This window comes from Microtus pennsylvanicus, chromosome 1, assembly GCF_037038515.1.
Source record: "Microtus pennsylvanicus isolate mMicPen1 chromosome 1, mMicPen1.hap1, whole genome shotgun sequence".
Lineage (NCBI taxonomy): Eukaryota > Metazoa > Chordata > Mammalia > Rodentia > Cricetidae > Microtus > Microtus pennsylvanicus.
Genome location: NC_134579.1, coordinates 126,012,580 through 126,034,972, shown reverse-complemented (window position 1 = coordinate 126,034,972; position 22,393 = coordinate 126,012,580). Strand labels below are relative to the sequence as shown.

The window sequence follows — 22,393 nt, the reverse complement described above, 5'->3', positions numbered from 1 at the left end:
AGGGTTTGGTTCATTTCCTCTGCTTGGTGATTGCTCTGGTTACATTTTGGTCTTGGGAGATTCGAGGGTTAATGCCAGCAGGCCTGGATGCTAGAACAGATCTAACCCAACCAGAGACCAAGGTTTGTCCCTGGACATGCAAATGACCTCAAGCCATGGCGCACCACCCCAAAACTGATATCCTGAACACACACATAATGGGGCGCAAGTCCAGGGGACCCATGAGGCAGAGTGGCATCTGGTGGGTCACATGCTCATTCTCTGGAAGTTTCCATGATTTGTCTCTTGCAGTAGCTACACAGACAATCCCGGCTTCGTGAACAAATGAGGCACGGCCCAGTGTCTGTGCTCCGAGACCTGAGTCTGACAAAAGCTGTGTGAACACCAGACAGAGTAGAGCAAGCATGGGACCAGCGCTGAACTTACACCTCACTTTCTTTCAGAAAGATCACTAAATAAATAACAGGCCATCAGCGGTGACTCTGCTGGCCTAAAGGAATTCTTGATTCAGTGGCACTACATCCAATCCTGGTAGAAGGGCTGATTGGGTACTTATGTAAGTGGGACCACATTAGACGTGTCTCCATGCTAAAGTACAGACACAGTGTCAGTGGTGACAGCATTCCCCCTTCAGGAAGTCAACTCTTTGCTCGGGCACACACATGGTTGAACATGTCACTGCCCAGGCCGCAGCTGTGTCCATAGCTCCTCCTCTCTGGGATCTGAGTTCCGCAGCTCCAGGGCTTTGCCTCCGTTTCACTCAGTCTCCCATTGGCTTCAGAGCACTGGGCACTCTGTAACAAACGTCAGCAAGAGGGGCCACACATGTGACCTTTCCTGCTGAGCATCTCCATCTGGGGTTATCTAAGGGAGCCCTAGCTAGCCACTCGCCACGAATCACAGTCACCATGTCCCACCCTGGTTACAGGGGTCACCGTAGACTCTTTGCCTACGTGCTGCACCCTTCATCCATGCTTGTGCATCATTGAAAACCCATCAAACCCAGACAACAACCTTGGAGCAGAGTGGTCCTCCTGAGACCATGACTGTCAATTCAAGGAAGCACTGCAGTGAGACCTAAGAGACAGGGATAACAGAGAAGGAACATCAAACAGAAACTATGAGAGAACATTCTGGAGATAACGAGCCACAAAGGTGGGCTCCAGAATCCACACAGATATCCATTCTACCAAACTTGCCGAGCACATGATGGGCATCTGGGTATGGCCAACCTCAGTGGCCCAGAATGGCTAAGGAGCCGAACCAGATACAGTGGTGGCATGCCGCGCAGGGGCGTGGCTGCTGGCACTAAACAACTCACACCCTCTCTGGGGTTGAGCACGCCTTTGTGGACTGCACTGCTCTCCATATGTGCAGGAGATGGAGCCACACAGGAAAAAGCAGCTCAGCAGCAAGATCTAGCAAGATCGGGGCTGGAATGATCAGGGCAAGCGCTGCACACCAGTGATTGGAATTAGAAAGAACACGTGTGTAATAAAAGGAAGGATGGGTGGCAGCAGAAGGAAACGGCCATGCTACTCTAGCTGAACATCAACGTGTTAGAGCCTAGAATCACCTACAAGACAGGAATGCTGAGTGATTTTCTACAGCAGGTGGCCTTGGCAGGGTGGATCCATGCGACGCTGTCTTTATTGTTAATCAATGTGAAAAGGTCCAGTCCATCCTGGGCAGCATTGCTCACCAGGTGCAGAAGGGAGATCCTGAACGGGCTGAGAGGAGAAAGTTAGCCTAAAGCAAGTTAGCAAGGAGCAACCTTAGGGTCTTTCTACGCTTGCCTGTAATGTGACCTGCTTCAGACTCTTGGCTTGACTTCAGCGACAGACTGTGACCCAGGACTTGAAGCAGAATAATCCCATTCTCCCGCTTCAAGGTTCTTGTCTAGGTATTTTATCACAGCAACAGAAATGAAAACAGGACAGCAGCTATTAAAAAAATCAACTGGAATTGTCAGAAGTGAAAGTCTGGAATCTGAAATAAGCCATTCGGTGGATGGATGGGAGAGCAGGCTGCAGAAGCTGAGACAAAATCCAATTTGCAGAAGAGGAAGAAAATACATTGAAAGAAAAACTGATCATAGTGCTGAGGCCAAAAGGATACTATCCATCAATCACGAAAATACGACCAGAGTCCTGGAAGAGAGGAGAGCGTGTGCTCTAAGAGATAACTGTCCCAGTGGCTCCAGAGTTGTTTAAAGATGTAAACAGACAGACTGAAGAATTTCAGCAAACTCTGCAATATGAATACGATGTCTAAAATCACTCATTGGAGAGCAGGCATTGCCAGGATGGGAACGGTCAGTGGGACTCTTGTACCTACAAAGAGGCACTGTAAAGACACGAGCCTCCCCGGTCTCTCACAAGGAAAAGCTATGGCTCTGGCCACAGCACAGGGAGAAAGAAGCCAATTTAGGACAAAAGAGGACTGAAATAAGAGGCAGGGCACTTCTTGTAGTGATATACCAGTGACATCATGTGTGAGCCCGACCACAGAGCTTCAACCTACAGGGAAAGTGGCAACAGAAATCAAAAAGGCCTTCCCCCATCCGAGTGGCAAATTTCAACATCTCTCACGGTAGGTGACAAAGACCTACAGCGATGTGAGTCCAGATGGAGAGCATCCAGCTCATGGCAGAGGCTCCGGATCAGCACACCCAAATATGCTAGAACCAGAACCTGCCACTGTCCCCCCATCCCCCACTCCCAGGCTGCCCTCCTCAATGTCAGCTCCTCCCACCACGAAGTTGGGTGTGGCCTCCTGTGCTTTCCTAGCCCCACCTCAGAGAGGCCAGTCTTCTCATCACCCATGTTCTTGTTTAAAGGAGACCTTGCTGAGATGATACTGAACTCATTCATGTAGAGTGGCCACCAACCCACAATAAACCACACGGAGTCTGCCTGAGCTCCTGGAGCAGTTCCTATGTTCTCTCCCAGAGTGTAAGCACAGAGACACAGAGCCACACAACGTCAGACACGAGGCTGGGGTTTGAGGAATATGACTGAATAAGCAGGGGCAAAACCAAAAATCCTAGGAACTCATTCTCTGTTGCTATATTCTCTCTTCTAAGGTTGTCTGTCATGACAGGTGCCCTGGGAAGTGGACAGAAATATCCACCCAGCTCACTGGACCCCAGTCTTAAGTCCCCCTCATGAGAGCCCCTCAAGTGGAAGGAGCTTGGCATCTTACACGCCAGGGATGGCCATGTGACTTGTCTCACACCTCACGGCACCTGTAGGGCATAGCTGCAGGCAGAGTTAAGGAGACTTTTGTGTGTGAGTCCTGTAAGGGGTGGGATGGACTTGGACCCCCATCCCCTCTGCCATCTGAGTGTGGGATCACAGGCCTGTGCCAACAGCCCCCGCCCACTTCCACCCCACCCTGGCATCTGTGAGCAGTTATTTACTCCACTATTCATCTGCCCGGTCTTTGTGTCCAGTGACCTTTTCTTCTCACTTGTCCCCTCCCATCGCATCCATCAAGGACAGGGTCTCCCTGTGCCCTACTGGGTACCTCATAGCAAGTGAGCCGGACTGGAGATGGGCTGTCATTTCCATGACATCCCGTCTGCTGTGGGTTTGATCCCTGGTGTGCGATGTCCTGTATATGTGTTGCTTTTGTTGGTTAATAAAAAAAAAGCTGCTTTCTGCCAATGGCTTAACAGAATATAGCCAGGTTGGAAGAGATATATATATATATATATATATATATATATATATATATATATACATATACATACATATATATGTGTGTATGTATATATATACATACACACACACATAAATATAAATATATATACATATATATGTGTGTATGTATATATATACATACACACACATAAATATAAATATATATACATATATATGTGTGTATGTATATATATACATACACACACACATAAATATAAATATATATACATATATATGTGTGTATGTATATATATACATACACACACATATAAATATAAATATATATGTGTGTGTATATATATATATATATATATATATATATATATATATATATATAGAGAGAGAGAGAGAGAGAGAGAGAGAGAGAGAGAGTAGGTGAGTAAAAGAGACATCATGTAGCCCCACGGGAGACAGACACTGGAGACAGAACTTTACCTAGTAAGTCACAGCCACGTGGCGATATACAGATTAATGGAGATGGGCTAGTTTAGGATGTAAGACCTATCCAATAAGAAGCTAGAGCTAATAGGCTAAGCCGTGATTTAATTAATACAGTTTCTGTGTGATTATTTTAGGCCTGGGAAGCAGGAAACTAACAAGTGGTCTCCGCCAACAGATCCCTTCCTGAGTGTGGCCTTCTGTGGCATACAAAGACGGGTCTTTTCTAGAGACCAAGGAGTTCTCAGCCTAGCCTGGTGAATTCCACTCTCCTTGGCTTCGGTGTTTGGCATGTCTTGAGGGATTGGTCCTTCCCTAAAACCTCTCTATTCTCTTTGTGTCTGGAAACATCTCTCTGGCCAGTGGGGAGACTTAATTCCCAACTACCCAGTTCACCCCCAAAGAGTGGCTATACCTCAGCAGTGGGCATAACACTCCCACCAGGGTGTCCCTCACTTACTTGCGTGGTTCCCAGGAAGCCTGCATTCTCTAACTCCCAAAAGGCTAAGACAGAGTTCAATGGACCTTCCAGAAACTTCTGTACTAACTCTACAGGTCCCTCCAATTCCAAACTTCACCCAATGTCTTAGGGAAAGCAAATGTATGTCTGGGAGCCCCAACCCCACAAGGTTTCCACCCCAGTTCTCCAAGATGGCCAGGAAACCTCGGGTTTTAAGTTCTTTTTCAAATCCTCCAGCCTCAGCTCTCATGGTCACAACCAACACCTATAGATGGCCAAAAGCAGGTGCCGCTTACGACCTTCGAATGACTCTGGAGTCTCATCTGCTCTCTTCCTCCCTCGTGCTCCAGAGCCTCTAGAGTAATGGTTCCCAATCATCCCAGCACTGCATCCCTTAAATGCAGTTTCTCATGAGATGATGACCCCCAACCATAAAGTTGTTTTCATTGCTACTTCATAACTGTAAGTTTGTTACAGTTATAAACCGTGATGTAAATATATGATATATAGAATGTCTGATATGTGACCTCTGTGAAAGGGTATTGGACCCCACAAAAGGGTCACGACCCACAGGCTGAGAACCTCTGCTTCAGTCTTGAGTTCCAGCCCTCTCAAGACAGGGCACAGGCAGAGACAGAGGAACAGGGAGAGGCTGTGAGTTCAAGGCTAGGAGCCTGAACTGTACACCAGCCCTGGCTCTGGGCATGGTCAGCGCTGCTAACTCGTCTGCCACCACCAAGTTATTTAACGGACTTCTGAATTCCACAAGGTGTTTGTGATCTTTAAGACTGTTCCAAGGCTAAGCTGAAAATGCTTTGGAAGGGAATCGCATGAGAGGTCTGAGCCTTACCTCTTCATAAAACTTCACCTGGGGCACGGCTTCGTCGATTTCATTCAAACAGAAGTCTTTAAATAGCAGGAAGCCTAAAGGGAAAGAAGAAAAAACGTCAGCTGGGGAGAGAAGGAAATTTTAGCCCACAGGGCTTTTTTGAAATAATGTGTTTATCACTCAGCATCTCCCTTCCCTACTTCAGGGGGAAAATGGGGAACTGAAGAGGGTGAACCCCAGAGGACTGTACCATACCCACGGCTGGCTTGATATTTTTTTTCTGCTTACAGCCCCTCCCATTGTCACCAGCCCCTGAGACCGCAGGTCATTATAATGAGTTAACAATCCAAGAGGACAGAGATGCAGAGGACAGAGTTCACGTGACCACCACAGGATTCTTGTGGAAACAGGACGCCTGGGGCTGGTGGAGCTTCTGGGCCCTTCTAGGCCCTTTCCTCACATCCTAGCAAACACGTGGTATGCAAGCTATTCATTGACAAGGAATTCTTGCTGAGGACACCAGGACCACCTTGAAGCCAGCCATGCCTCATGCCTAGAACACCCCAACTCCCTGCCCCACACACAAACAATTCTGAGACCCTTTATTCCTTCCAGTTGCTCCAAGAGCCACCTTTGCTCTGAGGTATGCCCAGGATGAGACACAACACTAGAGTCTGTATGGGGGTACATGTCCCTGTCTGTACAGATTGCTCAAAGGTGAGTGTGTGCGTGCATGCAGGCTAGATGTCAGTATCATGTTCTCCTGGTAAGCTCTGGAATCTACCTGTCCCTGCACACCCAGGGCTGGAGGGAGAGGCGAGCACAGACACACCTGGGTTTTCAGATGGGCGCTGGGCATCCAAACTGAGACCCTCAAGCTTGCAAAGCAAGCTTATCTCACATAACTACCCTGAGCACTTCCCAGCCCAGGAGAGTACATCCCTTTCCACAGCTTCCCCCACAGGCCCCAGGCCTCCAGCTAGTTCTCTGAGTCTCAAGCCTCCTGTCCTTCACAACCACGATAGATAACAGAAGCCTCACAGTCGAGCCTGAATAAGCCAAGTACATTGAGGGTGGAGACGCAAGAGTCAAAAACTCCAGAAGGTTGGGGGCCATGAAGATGGCTCAGCCAGTATCTGCCTGCCAAGCCAGGAGAGGCCATTAGATCCCCTGGAGCTGGGTGTGAGCTGGATGGGAGCTGGGTGTGAGCTGGATAGGACCTAGGTGGGAGCTGTCAGGGGTTAGCTCTGGCATCTGAACATCCCTGGCCTCTGGAAGGGCAGTGAGCACTCTTAACCAACCGGGTCATCTCTCCATGCCCTGAACAAAACTCTCGTAAGTCAGGTTGTTTTTTTTTTTTTAATGGAAACACCTTAATAAAGAGTGGGCAAATGTCTGGGCATTAAGGTTGAACACTTTGGGTATAGACACATAGAAAGGTCTCCTCCACGTGTCTGCCATTGTCTCAATGTAAACTATGTACTCGGAGACTCCCCTTCCCAACCACTAGGATAGCCAGGTTACCAAGACCATGCTCGGTATAGAGCTCCCACATTGCTGGGGAGGGCTGGTAATGCCACTGCTCCTATCTCTGAATCCAGAGACACATTAAATTTTATTTTTAAAAATACAATATAGAGGCAAGAGGTGTCAATCTTGTACCCAGAAGGCTGAGGCAGGAGAACTGCTAGAAGTCTAGACCAGCCTGAGCTATATAGTGAATTCTAGACTAGTCAGGGCTACAGGGTGAGGCCATGTCTTAGAAATAAAACAAACAACAACAAAACAGTGGCAGGGGTAAATAAAAATAATTTATGATTATATAATTTCCTGGAGGAGGCATTTTATTATGCTGGAGAGATAACCAAAGCCTTGCCTTTGATAATTAAAATTTTTATATGGCCAATAATAGAAACAAACTCTATCAGTATGGCTTTCAAATATGCATCCCTTATGTAATTAGCAGTTTCCTAACCACTTGAGATGGTTGAGTTTGGCACCAAAGAAAAAATAAACTTTGAGTACATTACATCCTTGAGCAAACACAAAAGGATGGAATTGCTAACATAAGCTAACTGGAGTGCCTTTCTGAGCTCCACAGCCATTACCCTGACGCCGCGTGAGGAGAGGAGTCACGTGGCCAGCCAAGACCCCATGGTCCGAGAGTTCTCTGAAAGGCCTTCAGGAGGCCGTCTCTCCACACTTCAGGAACCACTGAGCGAGCACACACCCTGGTGCTCCGCTCTGCCACCTCATCAAGTGCCTTCAAACAAATGTCTTCATGCCAGCCTCATGACTGCATCACGGGAACTATCTGGCAATACCGCACATGTGTCATGCCTGCTTCATCCGGGTGAGTGAGGTCACAAAACTCACATCATCTTCCTCTAGCACTTCTGCACAGTTCAACTTAAAAAAAAAAGCCTTTGACCCAGTGAGATGGCTCAGTGAGTAAAGGAGCTTCCCACCAAGCTGAGAAGCTGAGTTTGATCCCCAGGACCCACGTGGCAGAAGGAAGCGAATCACATAAGTGACCTTTGACCTCCACAGGCGCACCTTCACACCCACACAAATAAATTACGCAGTTTTAAAAAGGAAAGGGTCTTGGATCAGTCCCCAGAGGGTTTTCACCACTAAGGTTCTTTTTTTTTTAAGTATGACAAAGTGAGCTGAACATTGTGGGATGCGTGGTTGCACATCGGTTTAAGTAGGAATCATGCTGTGAAGACCAGAGGACGGTGAAACAGGAGCAAGTTGGCAGCGGGAGACACTGCAAGCTTGCAGCACCCAGACAGGAGATGCCAGAAACTCAGTGGCCCAAGAATAAAAATAAAATTATCCAAAGGGCAGACAGTGAACACTCACCATAATCATGTTGTGCAGAATAACAAACGGCCCTGGTAATAAAATCATCTGTATTGCATTTTCTTACAATGTTTCAAAGGTTAAGGATGCCAAGAAGCTCCAGATTCAACATGAGAAATGTACAACCTAAAATACTGCCTTGAAAGAGCAGTGTCTGTCTAGAAACTGGGCTATAATGCAATAAAAGACTTCACTGTTGTGCAATGAGATCAACTAATGCAATAGATTCAAGTCAAGCTTTGGTGCACAGCACCATGAGAAATTACACAGCCGTGCAGCTCATCAACACCAACTAGTGCATCATTCGGGTACAAGCCTAGCCAGACATGTGTACGACTCCTCGGTTAAAAGTTACAAAACACCAACGCACACAACCGAGAAAACATAAGTAAGCAGAGAGTAACACCATGCTTGTGGATAAATGGACCCTAAGAAGACTGTGACTCCAGATGGTGACCGTCATAGGAGAATGAAAGAGAAAGGCTTTGCAACCTTTGAGGTTAGCCAAGGTCACTAACAGCCTACCCATCTGTAGTAGAAAAATAGCAAAGTGCACTTCAGTATGCATTACCGCTTCTGTTAGGAGCTGCAAAAGAAGCCTGAGTATTTGGAGAAACATGCCTGCAAGCCATGTGTCCGCGAAAAGCCTTGCACGTAGACCCTTGGAAGAACTCTGATAATTCCACTTCCATACAAAAAAAATGTGAGTAAGAGGACTTAGCATTTCCACCCCAAAACACATTAATACTGGAGTGTGGAGCCATCTCCTGCATCGTCAGCCTTGGAAACAAGGGGTCAGAATCTTGTCCCACATAGAGGATAATAAAGGGAACCTTAAACAGTAAATAGAAACACAAATTAATAGGAAAATAAATAAGGCACACATCCAGCCATCAGATACGGCACTGCACACCCAGCTGCTGCAGGCCGATCTGACTAGCCCACGCTGTCAGTCCTCAGTGGGCCTCTCGATTCACCTCAGTTCCAACAGGAGCCAATGAATATAATAAAATAAACACATGGCTAACTGCCTCCCTGACGCGCTTCTACGTCTTTTAAGTTTAAAATTTTTAGTCACATTTATTTATGTATGTATTTATCTGTTTATTTCCATGTGTATATAGTGTGTATGTCCACGGCAAGCATGTGGAGGTCACAGGAGTCAGTTGGGTCGGTTCCTTCCTTCAAGCAGGTGAATGCTGAGGCTAGAACTTGGGTCATCAGGCTTGGTGGTAAGTACTTTTACCTACTGAGCACCTTACTGCCCTCCTTGATAAACTTTTTGTCGTTCTTTTATCTTTGTTTAGTATTTTGAGACAGGGTTTCTTTGTATAGGCTTGGCTATCCTTGAACTCCCTCTGTAGACCAGGCTGGCCTCAGACTCAGAGATCCACCTCCCTCTGCCTCCTGAGTGCTGGGATTAAAGGCACACAGGACGCCATAATTGTTCATGGTAGGGGAGCTTTTTCTTTTTCTTTTCTTTTCTTTTTTTTTTTTTTTTTTGCATGTGGACTTAAACCTTCACAGAAAAAAAAAACATATTGAGTGTACTGCCACTGAACGCGAGAGCAGCCATGTCACCTGAGTTGAAATCCAAGCTCTGTCTGTTCCCAGGAAGCCCACACGCCCTAGGAGGAGCTACAGGATCCTTTCTTTTCTCACAAAGTGCCATGAGTCCTGGGAACAGAGGGCAAATGACTATATAGGTATGAGGCCAAAGGAAAACCCATGGAACAGCCTTGTCTGGAAAACGAAACAAAAGTGGAATGGGAGGAAACTTCTAGAACACTGGGGAGGGAAAAAAATTGCACCCACCCCTTCCAATAGCTGTATTCCTTTCGGCTGTATAAAATGGTCTTGTCACAACTGGCAGCCAACAAGACAAAGCCAAGAGCAGCCAATGGACAAGGTGCATCCACCCGGTGTTCCGCGCTGACTGAGTCTATGGGAACATCTTCCCAGGGGTACGAGATTTCAAAAAAGTTCCCTGAAAGCAAAAGAGGATCTAGTACATCACATATGTGTCATGAGGAGCCCTCCAAGCTGTAACCCACTGACTCAGAAAGCCAACAGCTGCCTGGAACACAGGGACAGACTGGCCTGTTAAGGGAGAGGCTCCCTTAACCACACAAGCAAGCATCCTGCACCCTAGGAAGCTGTAGTACCTCTAACCTCCAGTGCCTTTTCCTACCAGCCCTTCCCCAGTGCCTTCCCAGTGCTTTCCAACGTCCCTGGATGCTGCTTCAGACATTAGAAAACACACATGGCCCCACAGTGGCACCTGTTTTGCCTCACGAAAGGCAGTCTCCACATCCTACCTTCCCAGCCGGCCAGGGTCCAGCAGATAGGCTCCACCCACCATATCTGCATACTATATTTACTACTGTATCCACCATTCACCTGACCTCCACACACTAAGACTCTCACACTCTTCTCTCACTTGCCAGTCACCCACAGGACATTCCTTGGCCATCTGCCCTCCAACTTCAGGTGGCTGGCACTTGCTGTGCCTTTAGGACTTAAAGCAAGCCTTACACAAAGCAGTAGCCCCTGAGTGACCCACTCAGAGATCCAGAGAGCCATCCATTTCCTCTTATCCCCCTGCATTAGGTTCTTAACTTTCCCAAGTTAAGACAAGTCTCCAGGCACGCACACCCATGTGAGGTTATCTTGAGTTAACAGAGAAGACCTGTCCACTGTGGGCGGCACCATTCCCTAGCTGGGGCCCTGGACTGTATGAGTGGAGAAGCAACCTGCATTCATCACTCCCTGCTTCCTGCTTGAGGATGTAATGTGATCAGCTTCAGGCTCCCCCTGCCTTGACTTCCCCACCATAATGGGCTGTGCCTTGAACTGTAAACCCTTCCTCTTTATCTTAGGGTTTCTATTGCTGTGAAGAGACACCATGGCCACGGCAGCTTTTATAAAGGAGAACATTTAATTGGGGCTGGCATACAGTTTCAGAGCCTTAGTTCATTATCATCATCATCATCATGGTCTGCAGTAGACATGGTGCTGGAGAAGGGGTGAGAGTTCTACATCCTGATCCTCAGGCAGCAGGAAGTAAACTAAGATAGGCATAGCTTGAGCAAATGTCTCAAAGCCCGCCCCCACAGTAACACACTTCCTCCAAAAATACCACACCTACTCCAAAAAGCCACACCTCCTGATAGTGCCACTCGTGGTGAGCTTATGGGAGCCAATCCGATTCAAACCACCACACTCCCTGAGTGCTTTGGTTAGGGTGTTTTATCCCAGCCACAGAGAAAGGAACAATGACACAAGCCGCCTCCAAACTCATGTCTTTCTGATTCCGTCCCCCATGTGCAGAGACTGGGCATACACTCCCACTCGGGATTGGAAGTCTTCATGAAGATCTACACGCCTGCCAATCACGGCAGACTGGCAGTTTGTGCCATAGGGTGCCATGACTGAGGTGACTGTGGTATGAGCCCTGGCCCAGTGTAAGCAATGTGTCTCTCGGCTCCTTCCCCACTTCCTGGAGCAGAGGGTGTTTCCTTGTGCTATGACTGACAGCTAGGACCATGTTCAGGGAGTGGTCCCACCTCATTGGGTAAGTAGCTTTCTCATTACTGTTTCCCTATCACCAGGTCAGACTTGTGTGAAGACAGGGGTTCACCCTTCTTTTCCTCTGTGTCCCCTGCCTAGGGCTGGCAGGAATCAGCACTGTGAGAACATTAGCATGGTGGGAAGCCATGGAGGGTTATAGAGGAAGGGAAGTGTGGAGAAGTACATGGGCTGCAGGAAGAATTTCAAAGGCCCCGATGCAGGCATTTTCAACAGAGATGACACTGCAACTTCAGCTCAGGAAGGGCAAGTCCCCGAGGGACAAGGACGGTGACCGGGATGATCTGCAACAGCACAGGGTCTCAAAGGTGCTGTTAAAGCTACTTTTTCCAGTGGCCCAGGGACCCATTTGCAAGAAACCCACATTCGATATGTATCAGCTGGACAGCATGGTGTTTGCTGGAAGCTTCCAACTGCCAAAAGGCCTGTGGGGAATCATTTTAATAAAGTGGGCAATTGTTTTATAAGACATGAAAATCCAGCTTGCAAGTCCAGAGCTGAGGAGATTTGAGCCAAGACACTTCCTGAACATTCAGCCCTGAGCTAAGCTGAAATTCCACATTGGGAATTCAAATCCTTCACCAGTAGTCCCAAGGAACAGCCCACACACACACACACACACACACACACACACACACACACACACACCAAGCAAACAAAACTCACATTCTCCACATATGTGCCAATGAATGCTTTAGAAAACAAGGGTTTCAGGCACCTTAACAAAGTGATTGACATTGTCCCTCAGATTTGGAAAAACACCAGGTAACCCAAATCCTGAGATGCCCAAGGAATCTGGTGGAATCTGGACCCATGCACTCACACAGTTCCCATCTTCCCACCATAAGAAACAGATTGTGATTGGACGGGGTGGCACACACCTTTAATCTCAGCATTTGGGAAGCAGAGGCAGGCGGATCTCTGTGAGTTAGAGGCCAGCCTGGTTTATAGAGCTAGTTCCAGGACAGGCTCCAAAGCTACAGAGAAACCCTGTCTCGAGAAAGAGAAGAGAAGAGAAGAGAAGAGAAGAGAAGAGAAGAGAAGAGAAGAGAAGAGAAATAGAGTGTGATGTCCCTTTTCAGCATGAGGTGCGCTTAGAGCTCTTCAGAATGACGGATAAGCAGGAGTGCTGAGACCCTCCTGCCCCTTACCTCAGATCCCCAAAAGCCGGAGCACTAAATAGAGGCAGTTGGTTGCATGTCAGCCCAGACAGAGAAAGAGGGCGGACTCAAGCCCAAAATTATTTATTAGATAAAGCTTTGCATCCTAGGCCACTAGGATGAAATTTGGGTGGCAGTCAAGTCCAGCAGATGGGAGAGAGAGAAAGATTTCCTTGAGACCAGTCGGGGGCAGGGAATACTTTAAAAACCATCATCTTCTGCTGAATAAGCACACCCTCCCTTTGTGCCTTTTCTCTATGAGACATCCTGCAGAACGGTGTGGTGAAGACTGCCTTGCTGTCCATCTCCTGAATTTATTTTATACAGTGAGGCTCTTTCTGTCCACACTTTTCCCATCCTCCCATACTCCCATCCTCTTCCCATCATCATGCTATTCTCCTATCATTCCATCCTCCCATCCTCTCACCAACATCCCATCCTCCCATCCTCTCACCAACATCCCATCCTCCCATCCTCTCACCAACATCCCATCCTCCCATCCTCCACCATCATCCCATCCTCCCATCCTCTCACCAACATCCCATCCTCCCATCCTCTCACCAACATCCCATCCTCCTTCTCACCAACATCCCATCCTCCCATCCTCTCACCAGCATCCCATCCTCCTTCTCACCAACATCCCATCATCCCATCCTCCCATATTCCCATCTTCCTGCCATTGTCCCTTCCTCCCATCCCCTCATCATTCCTGATGTGAAACACTGTGAAAATGGCAGTTCTGCTGTAGTACTCAGAGAACGTGGACCAGGGAACGTGCAACATTCAGCACAGATGTGGTTTGTTTGGGAATATTCTCAATCTGCAGCTTCTTGAGTCCACAAGTGTAGAAGCTGCTGTTGTGGACATAGCAATGAGGGTGGGAGCCTAGTGCCCCTGGGGATGGCAGTGGGGACATTTCTCAGGAGGCAGGAGAGGGAAGGGGAAGAGTAAGAGGGAACAGAGGCAAGTGAAATCAAGGAGAACAAACTGACTGAGGCTGTTTTGCTGGCCTGCATTCCTGAGTCTAGCAGATCTCTGCCCCGGTTAGAGTCACGGCGTGAGCCTGGTGTGATGTGGTGTGTCTGGTCAGTTAGGAAGGGATAAAAGTAACAACAGGACCACCAGTTAGGAAAACATCCTGAAATATCCTGGAGAGGGGATAATGCTGTAGGCTACAGTAGTAGCGTGGAGAAGGACAGTGAAGGGCAAGGACAGATGTGTCAGTCACCTGCCTGAGTGTCTAGAGAACAGTGCAGTTATCGATGCCCATAGGAAGTAGAACAAGAAACCAGAGGTATGAATGCATGTGTGCCCATGCACGCGTGTGTGTGCACTATACTGAGTACATGCATTATACATACAGTTACTCCTGAGTGCTGTGCACAGTCTCTGCAGGGAAGTATGTTGTGCTGTGTGCATGTGTGCACACTTTCCTGTACACATCTATGGATTACAAGTACTGAGTGCATGTTTGGGGTGCCCTGTGTGTTCTGACGGCTGGGTGTGCACATGGGGGTTGAGCACTCTTCCAAATGAGCCCCCGCCTCGGCCCCTACAGATGCACATGTTCTTTCCTAGTCTGCCCATGTGTGGAGAAAGGAAATGATAGCAGAAGTTAACCCAGCAGCAGCAGCAGGGGCAGTATTACATAAGTAGCACGGCTCCTTAGGGAGTGAACCACAAGTACAGCCAGCAGCACAAGTGGAGGACGAAGCTATTGGTCTGAGCGTGGATGGACAATGTTGCTCATGGGAGGGGAAAATCTACCTTTAGAAAAAAAATGCAAGTAGCTTTACCAGCCTGTGAATCATGGGTCAAAGGTCAGGAGCCAGGGGTTCAAGCACAGGGTAGCAGATTTGTAACACACTAAAATGGACCTTTCCTGAATCTTCCTCTGAGCGGTGATGACTATGGTTGCTTCTAGAATTTGAGTGATGGCTTAACAGGAAGACAAGTTTCCTTGGGACACAGATGTGGCCCTTCCATCAGCGTTCACCTCAGACCTCTCATTTGTCCCCAGTTCCCAGGGTGCAGAGGCTGTGGGGAGGGCAGGTCCCCTATCTGACCCAAGCTGACAGAGTGGCTGCCAAGATCACCTTGTCAGTATCTGACAATGTCTGCTTCCTCTCCTCAGTGTCTCCCCCTGCATGACTTTGTTATCCGAGGCAGAAACTGGAATCTGTGACTCTGACTGACCCAGGTTCCCCAGAGCTTGCCTGCCTGCTACCTTTTAGCCCTTTCTACTGAAAATTCAGTTAGCAGAACTTAGCTGAGCGCTCATTCCCACTCTCAGGAAGACCAAAGGGCTCCTTAACCCCCTCCACCCCCTCCCCCCTGCAGTGGATGACGCACAAGGCCAGTACCATTGAACCATTGATGCTGAATCAAAGGGGCACACTTGTCTTTCCTCTCCTGTGGTAAAAGGTGACTCTGAGCTAGAGGACATTGCACTGATGGAATGGGGAGGGGACCTGGGATGTCTTTCAGGAAAGGGTCAGTCCAGGGAGAATGGGGGTGCAGCATGGTCACAAGTACTGGTCCCACTCTAGGGCCACAAGCAGACTGCTCAGTTGTCACCAGGCAGAGGCCGCCCAGCTATCAGTGTCTAAAGATTCTGCACATCTATTTTGCTTTAAGGCACAAAACTTCGAAAACAATCATTTTATGAGCCATAAAACAGATTGGTAGCTTTGCTCATTAAGGTTGACAACAATAAATCCTAAAGTGTTTTGTTTGTTTGTAGACAGGGTCTTGTGTAGCCCAAGCTAGCCTCAAACTCATTAGTGGTCAAAGATATCCTTCAACTTCTGTGCCTATAACCCCCAAGTGCTGTGATTACAGGGGTGCAATACCAACCCAGTTTGTGCAGAGCTGCGAATTGAACCCAGGGCTTCATCTACTAGAGGCAAGCATTCTACCCACCAAACCACATCACCAGACCCTAGAATGTCTTACTGGTATGAGCTATAGTGTTTAGTGTTAGTTCCGGAGTTTCTGTGTGGAATAAGACCACACACTTTGTAGAACAAGACCTAGGATGAATCAAGTTCATCTCCGTCTCTACAGGAAAAAGACTAAAAAAATGTTCCCTCTTTCAAACGGCTATGATAACATGGCGGCCTCTGTTATGTCCACATGCTTTCATTTTCCCATCAGCAAATACACTTCTCTTGTTCTCAAAGCTTGTGGGAACCCTATTTTTATACCTGGGCCACAAAATCAAATGCAATTTATGAATTCTTTGTAGATGAATGTTATTTTAAATCATGCTAACAAAACAATTGAGAGAAACATTAAGAAATAAGAATTAAAATGAAAAATAATAAAGACACAAGATTATAAAGAAGTAAAACTAATTATTCAGACAGGTTATAGACTAGCCTAAGACACACCTATATGCATACACACTTACATGCACACAAATACCATAACTGTACCATAAACACACATGCACACACAAAACCACACTTGAACCACAGTCACACGCTCACATACACACACATAAGAGCACAAACACACACATACAGATACACACACATTGATGCATACATACAGAAACACACAGGTCCACACATGCAATAGACACACACGAACCACAGATGCATGCACACACACGCACACACATGAACACACAGGTACACCCACACACAGAGACACATACATTCAGATGCACACACAGGTCCACACATGCAATAGACACACACAAACCACAGATGCATGCACACACACGCACACACATGAACACACAGGTACACCCACACACAGAGACACATACATTCAGGAGCACACACAGACAGGTGCACACATATAAAAAATACACACATGCTTGCACACAAACACTGGTGTGTGTGCACACACAGAAAGACACGGGCGCATGCTCACAGGTGCATACACACAGGCACACACACAGGTGTACACACAAACAAGCACCCACCTAACTAGAACTGTTAACCTAGTTTGGACCCCAGGAGCTAGCTATAGAACACATTGTATTTCTGAATCTCTGCAATGAGCAATCAAAAGTGGAAGCAGCTCCAGCTCGACCCTGTGGAAGAGGTTTCCTTCCTTAGGAATAAACTCACTGAGAAGCGCAAGGCTGGAAAAGACAGCACTGCCCTGAGCAGTCAAAGCAGCTGAGGCTATTCGCAAAAATAGGGTCAACACAGGGGCTCCCTCTATCACAGGCCCAGAGGAAACTGCAAAGGGATTACTAAAAACCCTCACACAGAAGTGTAAATGGTCCAGAATGCCCCCAAACAACCTTAAAACAAACAAAGAGAACACGGTGGAGACTTTTCTTTCCCAGCTCTAAACCTTGCTCTAAAGCAGGGACATGAACAATGTCCTAAGCCTATTCGGGGGTAAACAGACGTCAGAAGCCACACTAAACCAATTCTACAGTCAATTTTCAGCAAAGATTATAAAAGACAATACAATGGGGAAAAGGAAATGTCATGCTTAAGAAAGGGAAAAAGGGCAGGTGACATGGCTCAGCTGATAAAATGGGATTGCTGCCAAGCCCGACAGCCTGAGGCCAATCCCTAGAACCCACATGAGAGAAGGAGAGAACCAACTCCCGAACAAAAGTTGCCCTTTGACCTCTCATACAAGTCTTGGCATGCATACGTGCACCCCACACACAAATAAATAAATGTAAAAAAAAAGTATACAAAAAAAACAACCCCACTAATTTAGAAATTGTTGTAGATTTAAAAACTTAACCCAGTAAGCTAAATACGAAACGTAAGATAAAAACCCAAAACATTTAGAAGTTGTTACAAACCATTGAGCAAAACGTTTTAGCTATGACTCCGAGCTGTGGCCAGAGAGCAAGTGTACAGACTGAACTGCATTAATAGTGAAACCTCGAGGCTCCACATGTCGCCAGCGAAACAGGAAAGGAGGTCTTGCCTACAGGAGCACATGACCATGACAATGACAAAGGTAACCCGATTTAAATAGACATTTCTCCAAAGACCATCTAGAAACGGCCAATTATTCAACAGTGTTAACTGTGAGGGAACAAGAAATAGAACCCACAACGAGATGGCTGCAACCAAATGAATGGGGGGGGGCAGCCAGGGGCAGGCACTTTGGACTCGGGAAACCAGAGCCCCCCATCAGGCATGTGCAACAGTCCAGCCAGTTTAGAAGGAAGTCTTTCCTTAAAAGCTTAACGTGATTTTACCATACAACCCAGCAACTCTACTCTGGGGTGTATATCTAAGGAAAATGAATGGCTGTACAGGTACACACACACATACACACACATACACACACACACACACACACACACACACACACACGGGGGGGAGGGGGAGGGAGGGAGAGAGATGGGGGGTTGTAAATATTCACAGATCACAGCTACTTTGCTCAGAATGAACAAAAAAGTAGAGAGAATCCAACGGTCTTCTACCTCCTGCATGGATAAACAAAGTGTGGTGTGTTTACACACACCCCGAAACGGGATGAAGTGCTAGCATCGCAGCAGCAGATAAATAAACGCAAGCCTCGTTGTCAGGGAAAGTGGCCAGACACGGAGATCACAGGCTCCATGCGGAGCAAGCCTTCCTCTATGAGAAACAGCCAGCAAGTCTAAAGCTCAGACACAAAGAGCAAGCCTGGAGCTTCATGAGGCATTCTCAACAAGAGGAGTGGCTCCAGTAGGAGGGGTCTCTCTGAGGCACAGAAATGTCCATCTGGTGTGAACAGGCAGAAACACCTTGAGTAATGTCTTCCTCTGAGAGAGGCAGCTCTGGGAACCTGCTGGGGAGGGACTGAACCTCTCCTCACTTTTCCCTCCAGGTTGTGGTGTTACACTCCACAAACACCCACCAATGACCTTAAAGCTTAAACCATCTGTTTCCAAATAACGCATTACAGGGAAGATACACAGGAGTGAAGCGAATCACTAACCACGTGACACTAACCAGTCCCCCTCTTCAGCTCAACATGGCACACAGCACCAAGGGCTCTACGCAGAGGTCACTGTGACATCACCAGCTCTCACTGCTGCCATGACAGTACCCGATGAAGAAGCAGAACTCACCGATTTTCTGATTGAAAATCTTGTCAAAGGTTATTTCGTTTCTTTCTGCAAGATACCTCTGCATCACGCTCCGGATACTGCAAGATAAGAGTGGCTGTTAGGGCATGGGTGCACAGTGCCCTGCAGACGCTCCAGTGTTTGAGGAAGCTGGGGACACTCTAGAGATGGGACCTCACTGGAGGAAGCAGATGCTGGGAGCATCACGTACTGCCTGATCTCAGGGTTTTTCTTTGTTTGTTTGTTTGTTTGTTTGTTGACCCAGATGTGAGCAAGCAGCCTCAGATTCTAACAACCACAGCTACACCTTTCCGGCCACCATGCCTGCCAGCCACAACAGACTGAACCCTTGTCTTAGTCAGAGTTCCTATTGCTATGATGAACACCATGACCAAAAGCGAGTTGGAAAGGAAAGAATTTATTTGGCTTATACTTCCACATCGTAGTGGTGATGGTTTGAGTAAGAACAGACCCTACAGACTCAGATTTAAATGAGTAGGGGGTGGTATTGTAAGGTGTGGCCTTGTTCGAGGTTTCAGATGCTCAAGCCAGGCCTAGTCTGTCTCTCTCTCTCTCCCCCCATCTCTTTCTGCTGCCTGTGGATCCAGTTGTGGAATTCTCTGTACCTTCTCCGGCATTCTGTCTGCCTGTATACCACCATGCTTCCTGTCACGAACATAATGAACAAAACCTCTGAATCTGTAAGCCAGCCCAAATTAAATGTTTTTCTTTATAAATGTTACTGTGGTCACTGTGTCTCTTCACAGTACTAGAACTTTAACTAAGACAGTAGCCCATCACTGAAGGAAGTCAGGACAGGAACTCAAACAGGGCAGGAACCTGGAGACAAGAGCTGACGCAGAGGCCATGCTGGTTACTGGCTTGGTCCTCATGGCTTGCTCAACCTACTTTTTATAGAACCCAGGACCACCAGCCCAGGAATGGCCCCACCTACAATGGGCTGGGCCCTCCTCCATCAACCACTCAGTAAGAAAGTGTCCTACAGCTGAATCTTATGGAGGCATTTCCTCAGCGGAGTTTCCCCACCTAGCTTGTGTCAAGTTGACATGAAACTAGCTAGCACAACCCTCAAACTATAAATCAACATAAACCCTTCCCCTTCCTTGCTGTACATTTAGTCACAGAGACCCAAAAGAAGAGAATTGCTGCTGGGGACGGAGATTATGGCTCTGACCACCTGACTGTGTGGCTCTCAGCTTGATGCACCAGTGTGCAGGGGAATCACGGCTCTGACCACCTGACCAGGCAGCTCTCGGGCTCATGAACCAGTGTGCAGGGGAATCATGGCTCTGACCACCTGACCCTGTGGCTCTCAGGCTCATGAACCCATCTGCAGGGGAATCATGGCTCTGACCACCTGACCCTGTGGCTCTCAGCTTGATGAACCCGTCTGCAGGGGAATCATGGCTCTGACCACCTGACCATGTGGCTCTCGGGCTGATAAACCCATCTGCAGGGGAATCATGGCTCTGATCACCTGATCATGCGGCTCTCGGGCTCATGAACCCATCTGCAGGGGAATCATGGCTCTGACCACCTGACCCTGTGGCTCTCGGGCTCATGAACCACTTTGCAGAGGAATTTGGAAGAGTTTGTATCTAAGAACTGAAGAGCCCTTAAATGCTATTAGCAGACCTTAATGGGTCGTTCCAGAAGATGTCCAGATGCCCAAACCAGGCAAATGGTGGAGGCCACGCCCAGCAGGTGCATGGGGATAAGAGCTGCCTTGGGGGCCAGACTACAATCATTCGCATTACGTTCTGGCAGAGTGTGGCTGTCTTCTTCCTGTGCCCCCAATCTTGAGTGAGGCTGAGCTACAATGGGGCGAGAAGAGACCCCTCAGGGTAGCACGGCGTTCAGGCCGGGATGTGGCTGGGACAGAGAGCAGAGAGATGAATGTGTGAAAGGTGGGCAGCCTTTCAAGGAACGGAGTGAGCAGCAAAGCAGCGGTGAAGTCGCTCCGGGGATGTTGACAAGTCAAGGCCTCGTAACTGTGATTAATGAAAGAGCCCCGGACTCAGAGCTGGAACAGTAGGAAGACTCACAGGGTATTTTGATACAAGGGGTGTGGTTGAGCAAAGAGCACCCCTCAGGCATCTAAGATGAATGCTTTCTCATTTTCAGCCACAGAGGGCAGCTGTGGTCCACAGGGGTGGGGTGGGGTAAGAAAAGATGGGAATGGGATGGGGTGGGCTAGGGAGAAGTAGGGGTGGCAGGCCACATCTCAGCTGGAACAGAATGAGTGGCTATCCACATGGTGTTGGTTTGGCAAGAATAAACATAAAATGCCTGCACCCAGGTTCCAGAACCCTGAACCCTGGTCATGGGTAGCAGGGAACTTCTGAGCAGGTAAAGTCTAGGATGTAATGGGGAACCCAGGATATCGAGAGAACCCAGAAACAGAAATCTGACAAAGCACTCGGTAGAGCAGGCCCAAGAGCACAGTCACAGGTGCCACAGGCAACAGAGCTGAGGCTATGGATGTCCAAAATGCTGGAGCCCATAAGATGCCAGCAAGAGCCCCAATCCTGAACCTGGGGCTGTGGTAGCCAGGGTCTACCCTGCTGGTTGTTTCTGCTTTTCTTGGTCTCTCCTCTCTAGGCCTCGACTCACCCCAGCCCTTTGGAATGGGAATATCTACTCAACACACATATGTTGGAAGTAAGGAACATATTTTTAATGTTGCATGGACTTATAGTTAACAGTTTGTCTTCAGTCCAGGAAGACATGACCCATACTCTAGTGCCACACTTCCTTCGACTGTGAACTTTTTGTTTTTTGAGACAGGGTCTTGGAACTCTCTGTGTACATCAAGATGGCCTTGAACTCAAAGAGATCTACCTGCCTCTGCCTCCCAAGTGCTGGGGTTAAAGGTGTGAGCCACCCAGGTCTGGCTGAGACTCTGGACGTTTGAAAACAGTATGGGAACAAGAAGCCTTTTGAAATGAGACTGGACACAGCTGCATCACGAGATGGCCGTGAGCCTGCGGGGTCCCAGGAAGAAAGCTACGTTTAGGTGTAAAATGCCCCCCCCCCGCCCAGAATCCTATCTTTGAACTCTTGGTTGCAGCTGGTAGTGCTGTTTGGGAACTATGTGGGTCCTTTAGGAGGCGGGGCACAGTCGAAGGAAGTGTGGCACTAGAGTATGGGTCATGAGGTTCACAGTCAGAACCCACTTCCTGCCCCATCTCTACTTCCTGATCTGTCCAGATGTAAGCAAGCAGTTCCTACAGTCACATCCAGAAGCCTCCTGCTGCCATGCCGTCCCCACCATGACGGACT

At 47.9% G+C, this 22,393-nt stretch overlaps 1 protein-coding gene across 3 annotated transcripts in view; it reads right to left on the bottom strand.

The window, feature by feature from the left end:
- Grk3 (G protein-coupled receptor kinase 3) overlaps positions 1-22,393 on the bottom strand; it is a 107,949-nt gene that overhangs the window by 58,964 nt on the left and 26,592 nt on the right. Inside the window, exons 2-3 of one of the 3 annotated variants that reach the window (XM_075983386.1) lie at positions 19,094-19,170; positions 5,453-5,526 (exon numbers count right to left, since the gene is read on the bottom strand). In XM_075983386.1, the coding sequence (XP_075839501.1) occupies positions 5,453-5,526; positions 19,094-19,170 (151 nt within the window). Of the gene's footprint in view, positions 1-5,452; positions 5,527-17,827; positions 17,849-19,093; positions 19,171-22,393 lie in introns of those variants that run through there. The other 2 variants (XM_075983403.1, XM_075983394.1) reach the window with 2 other exon arrangements.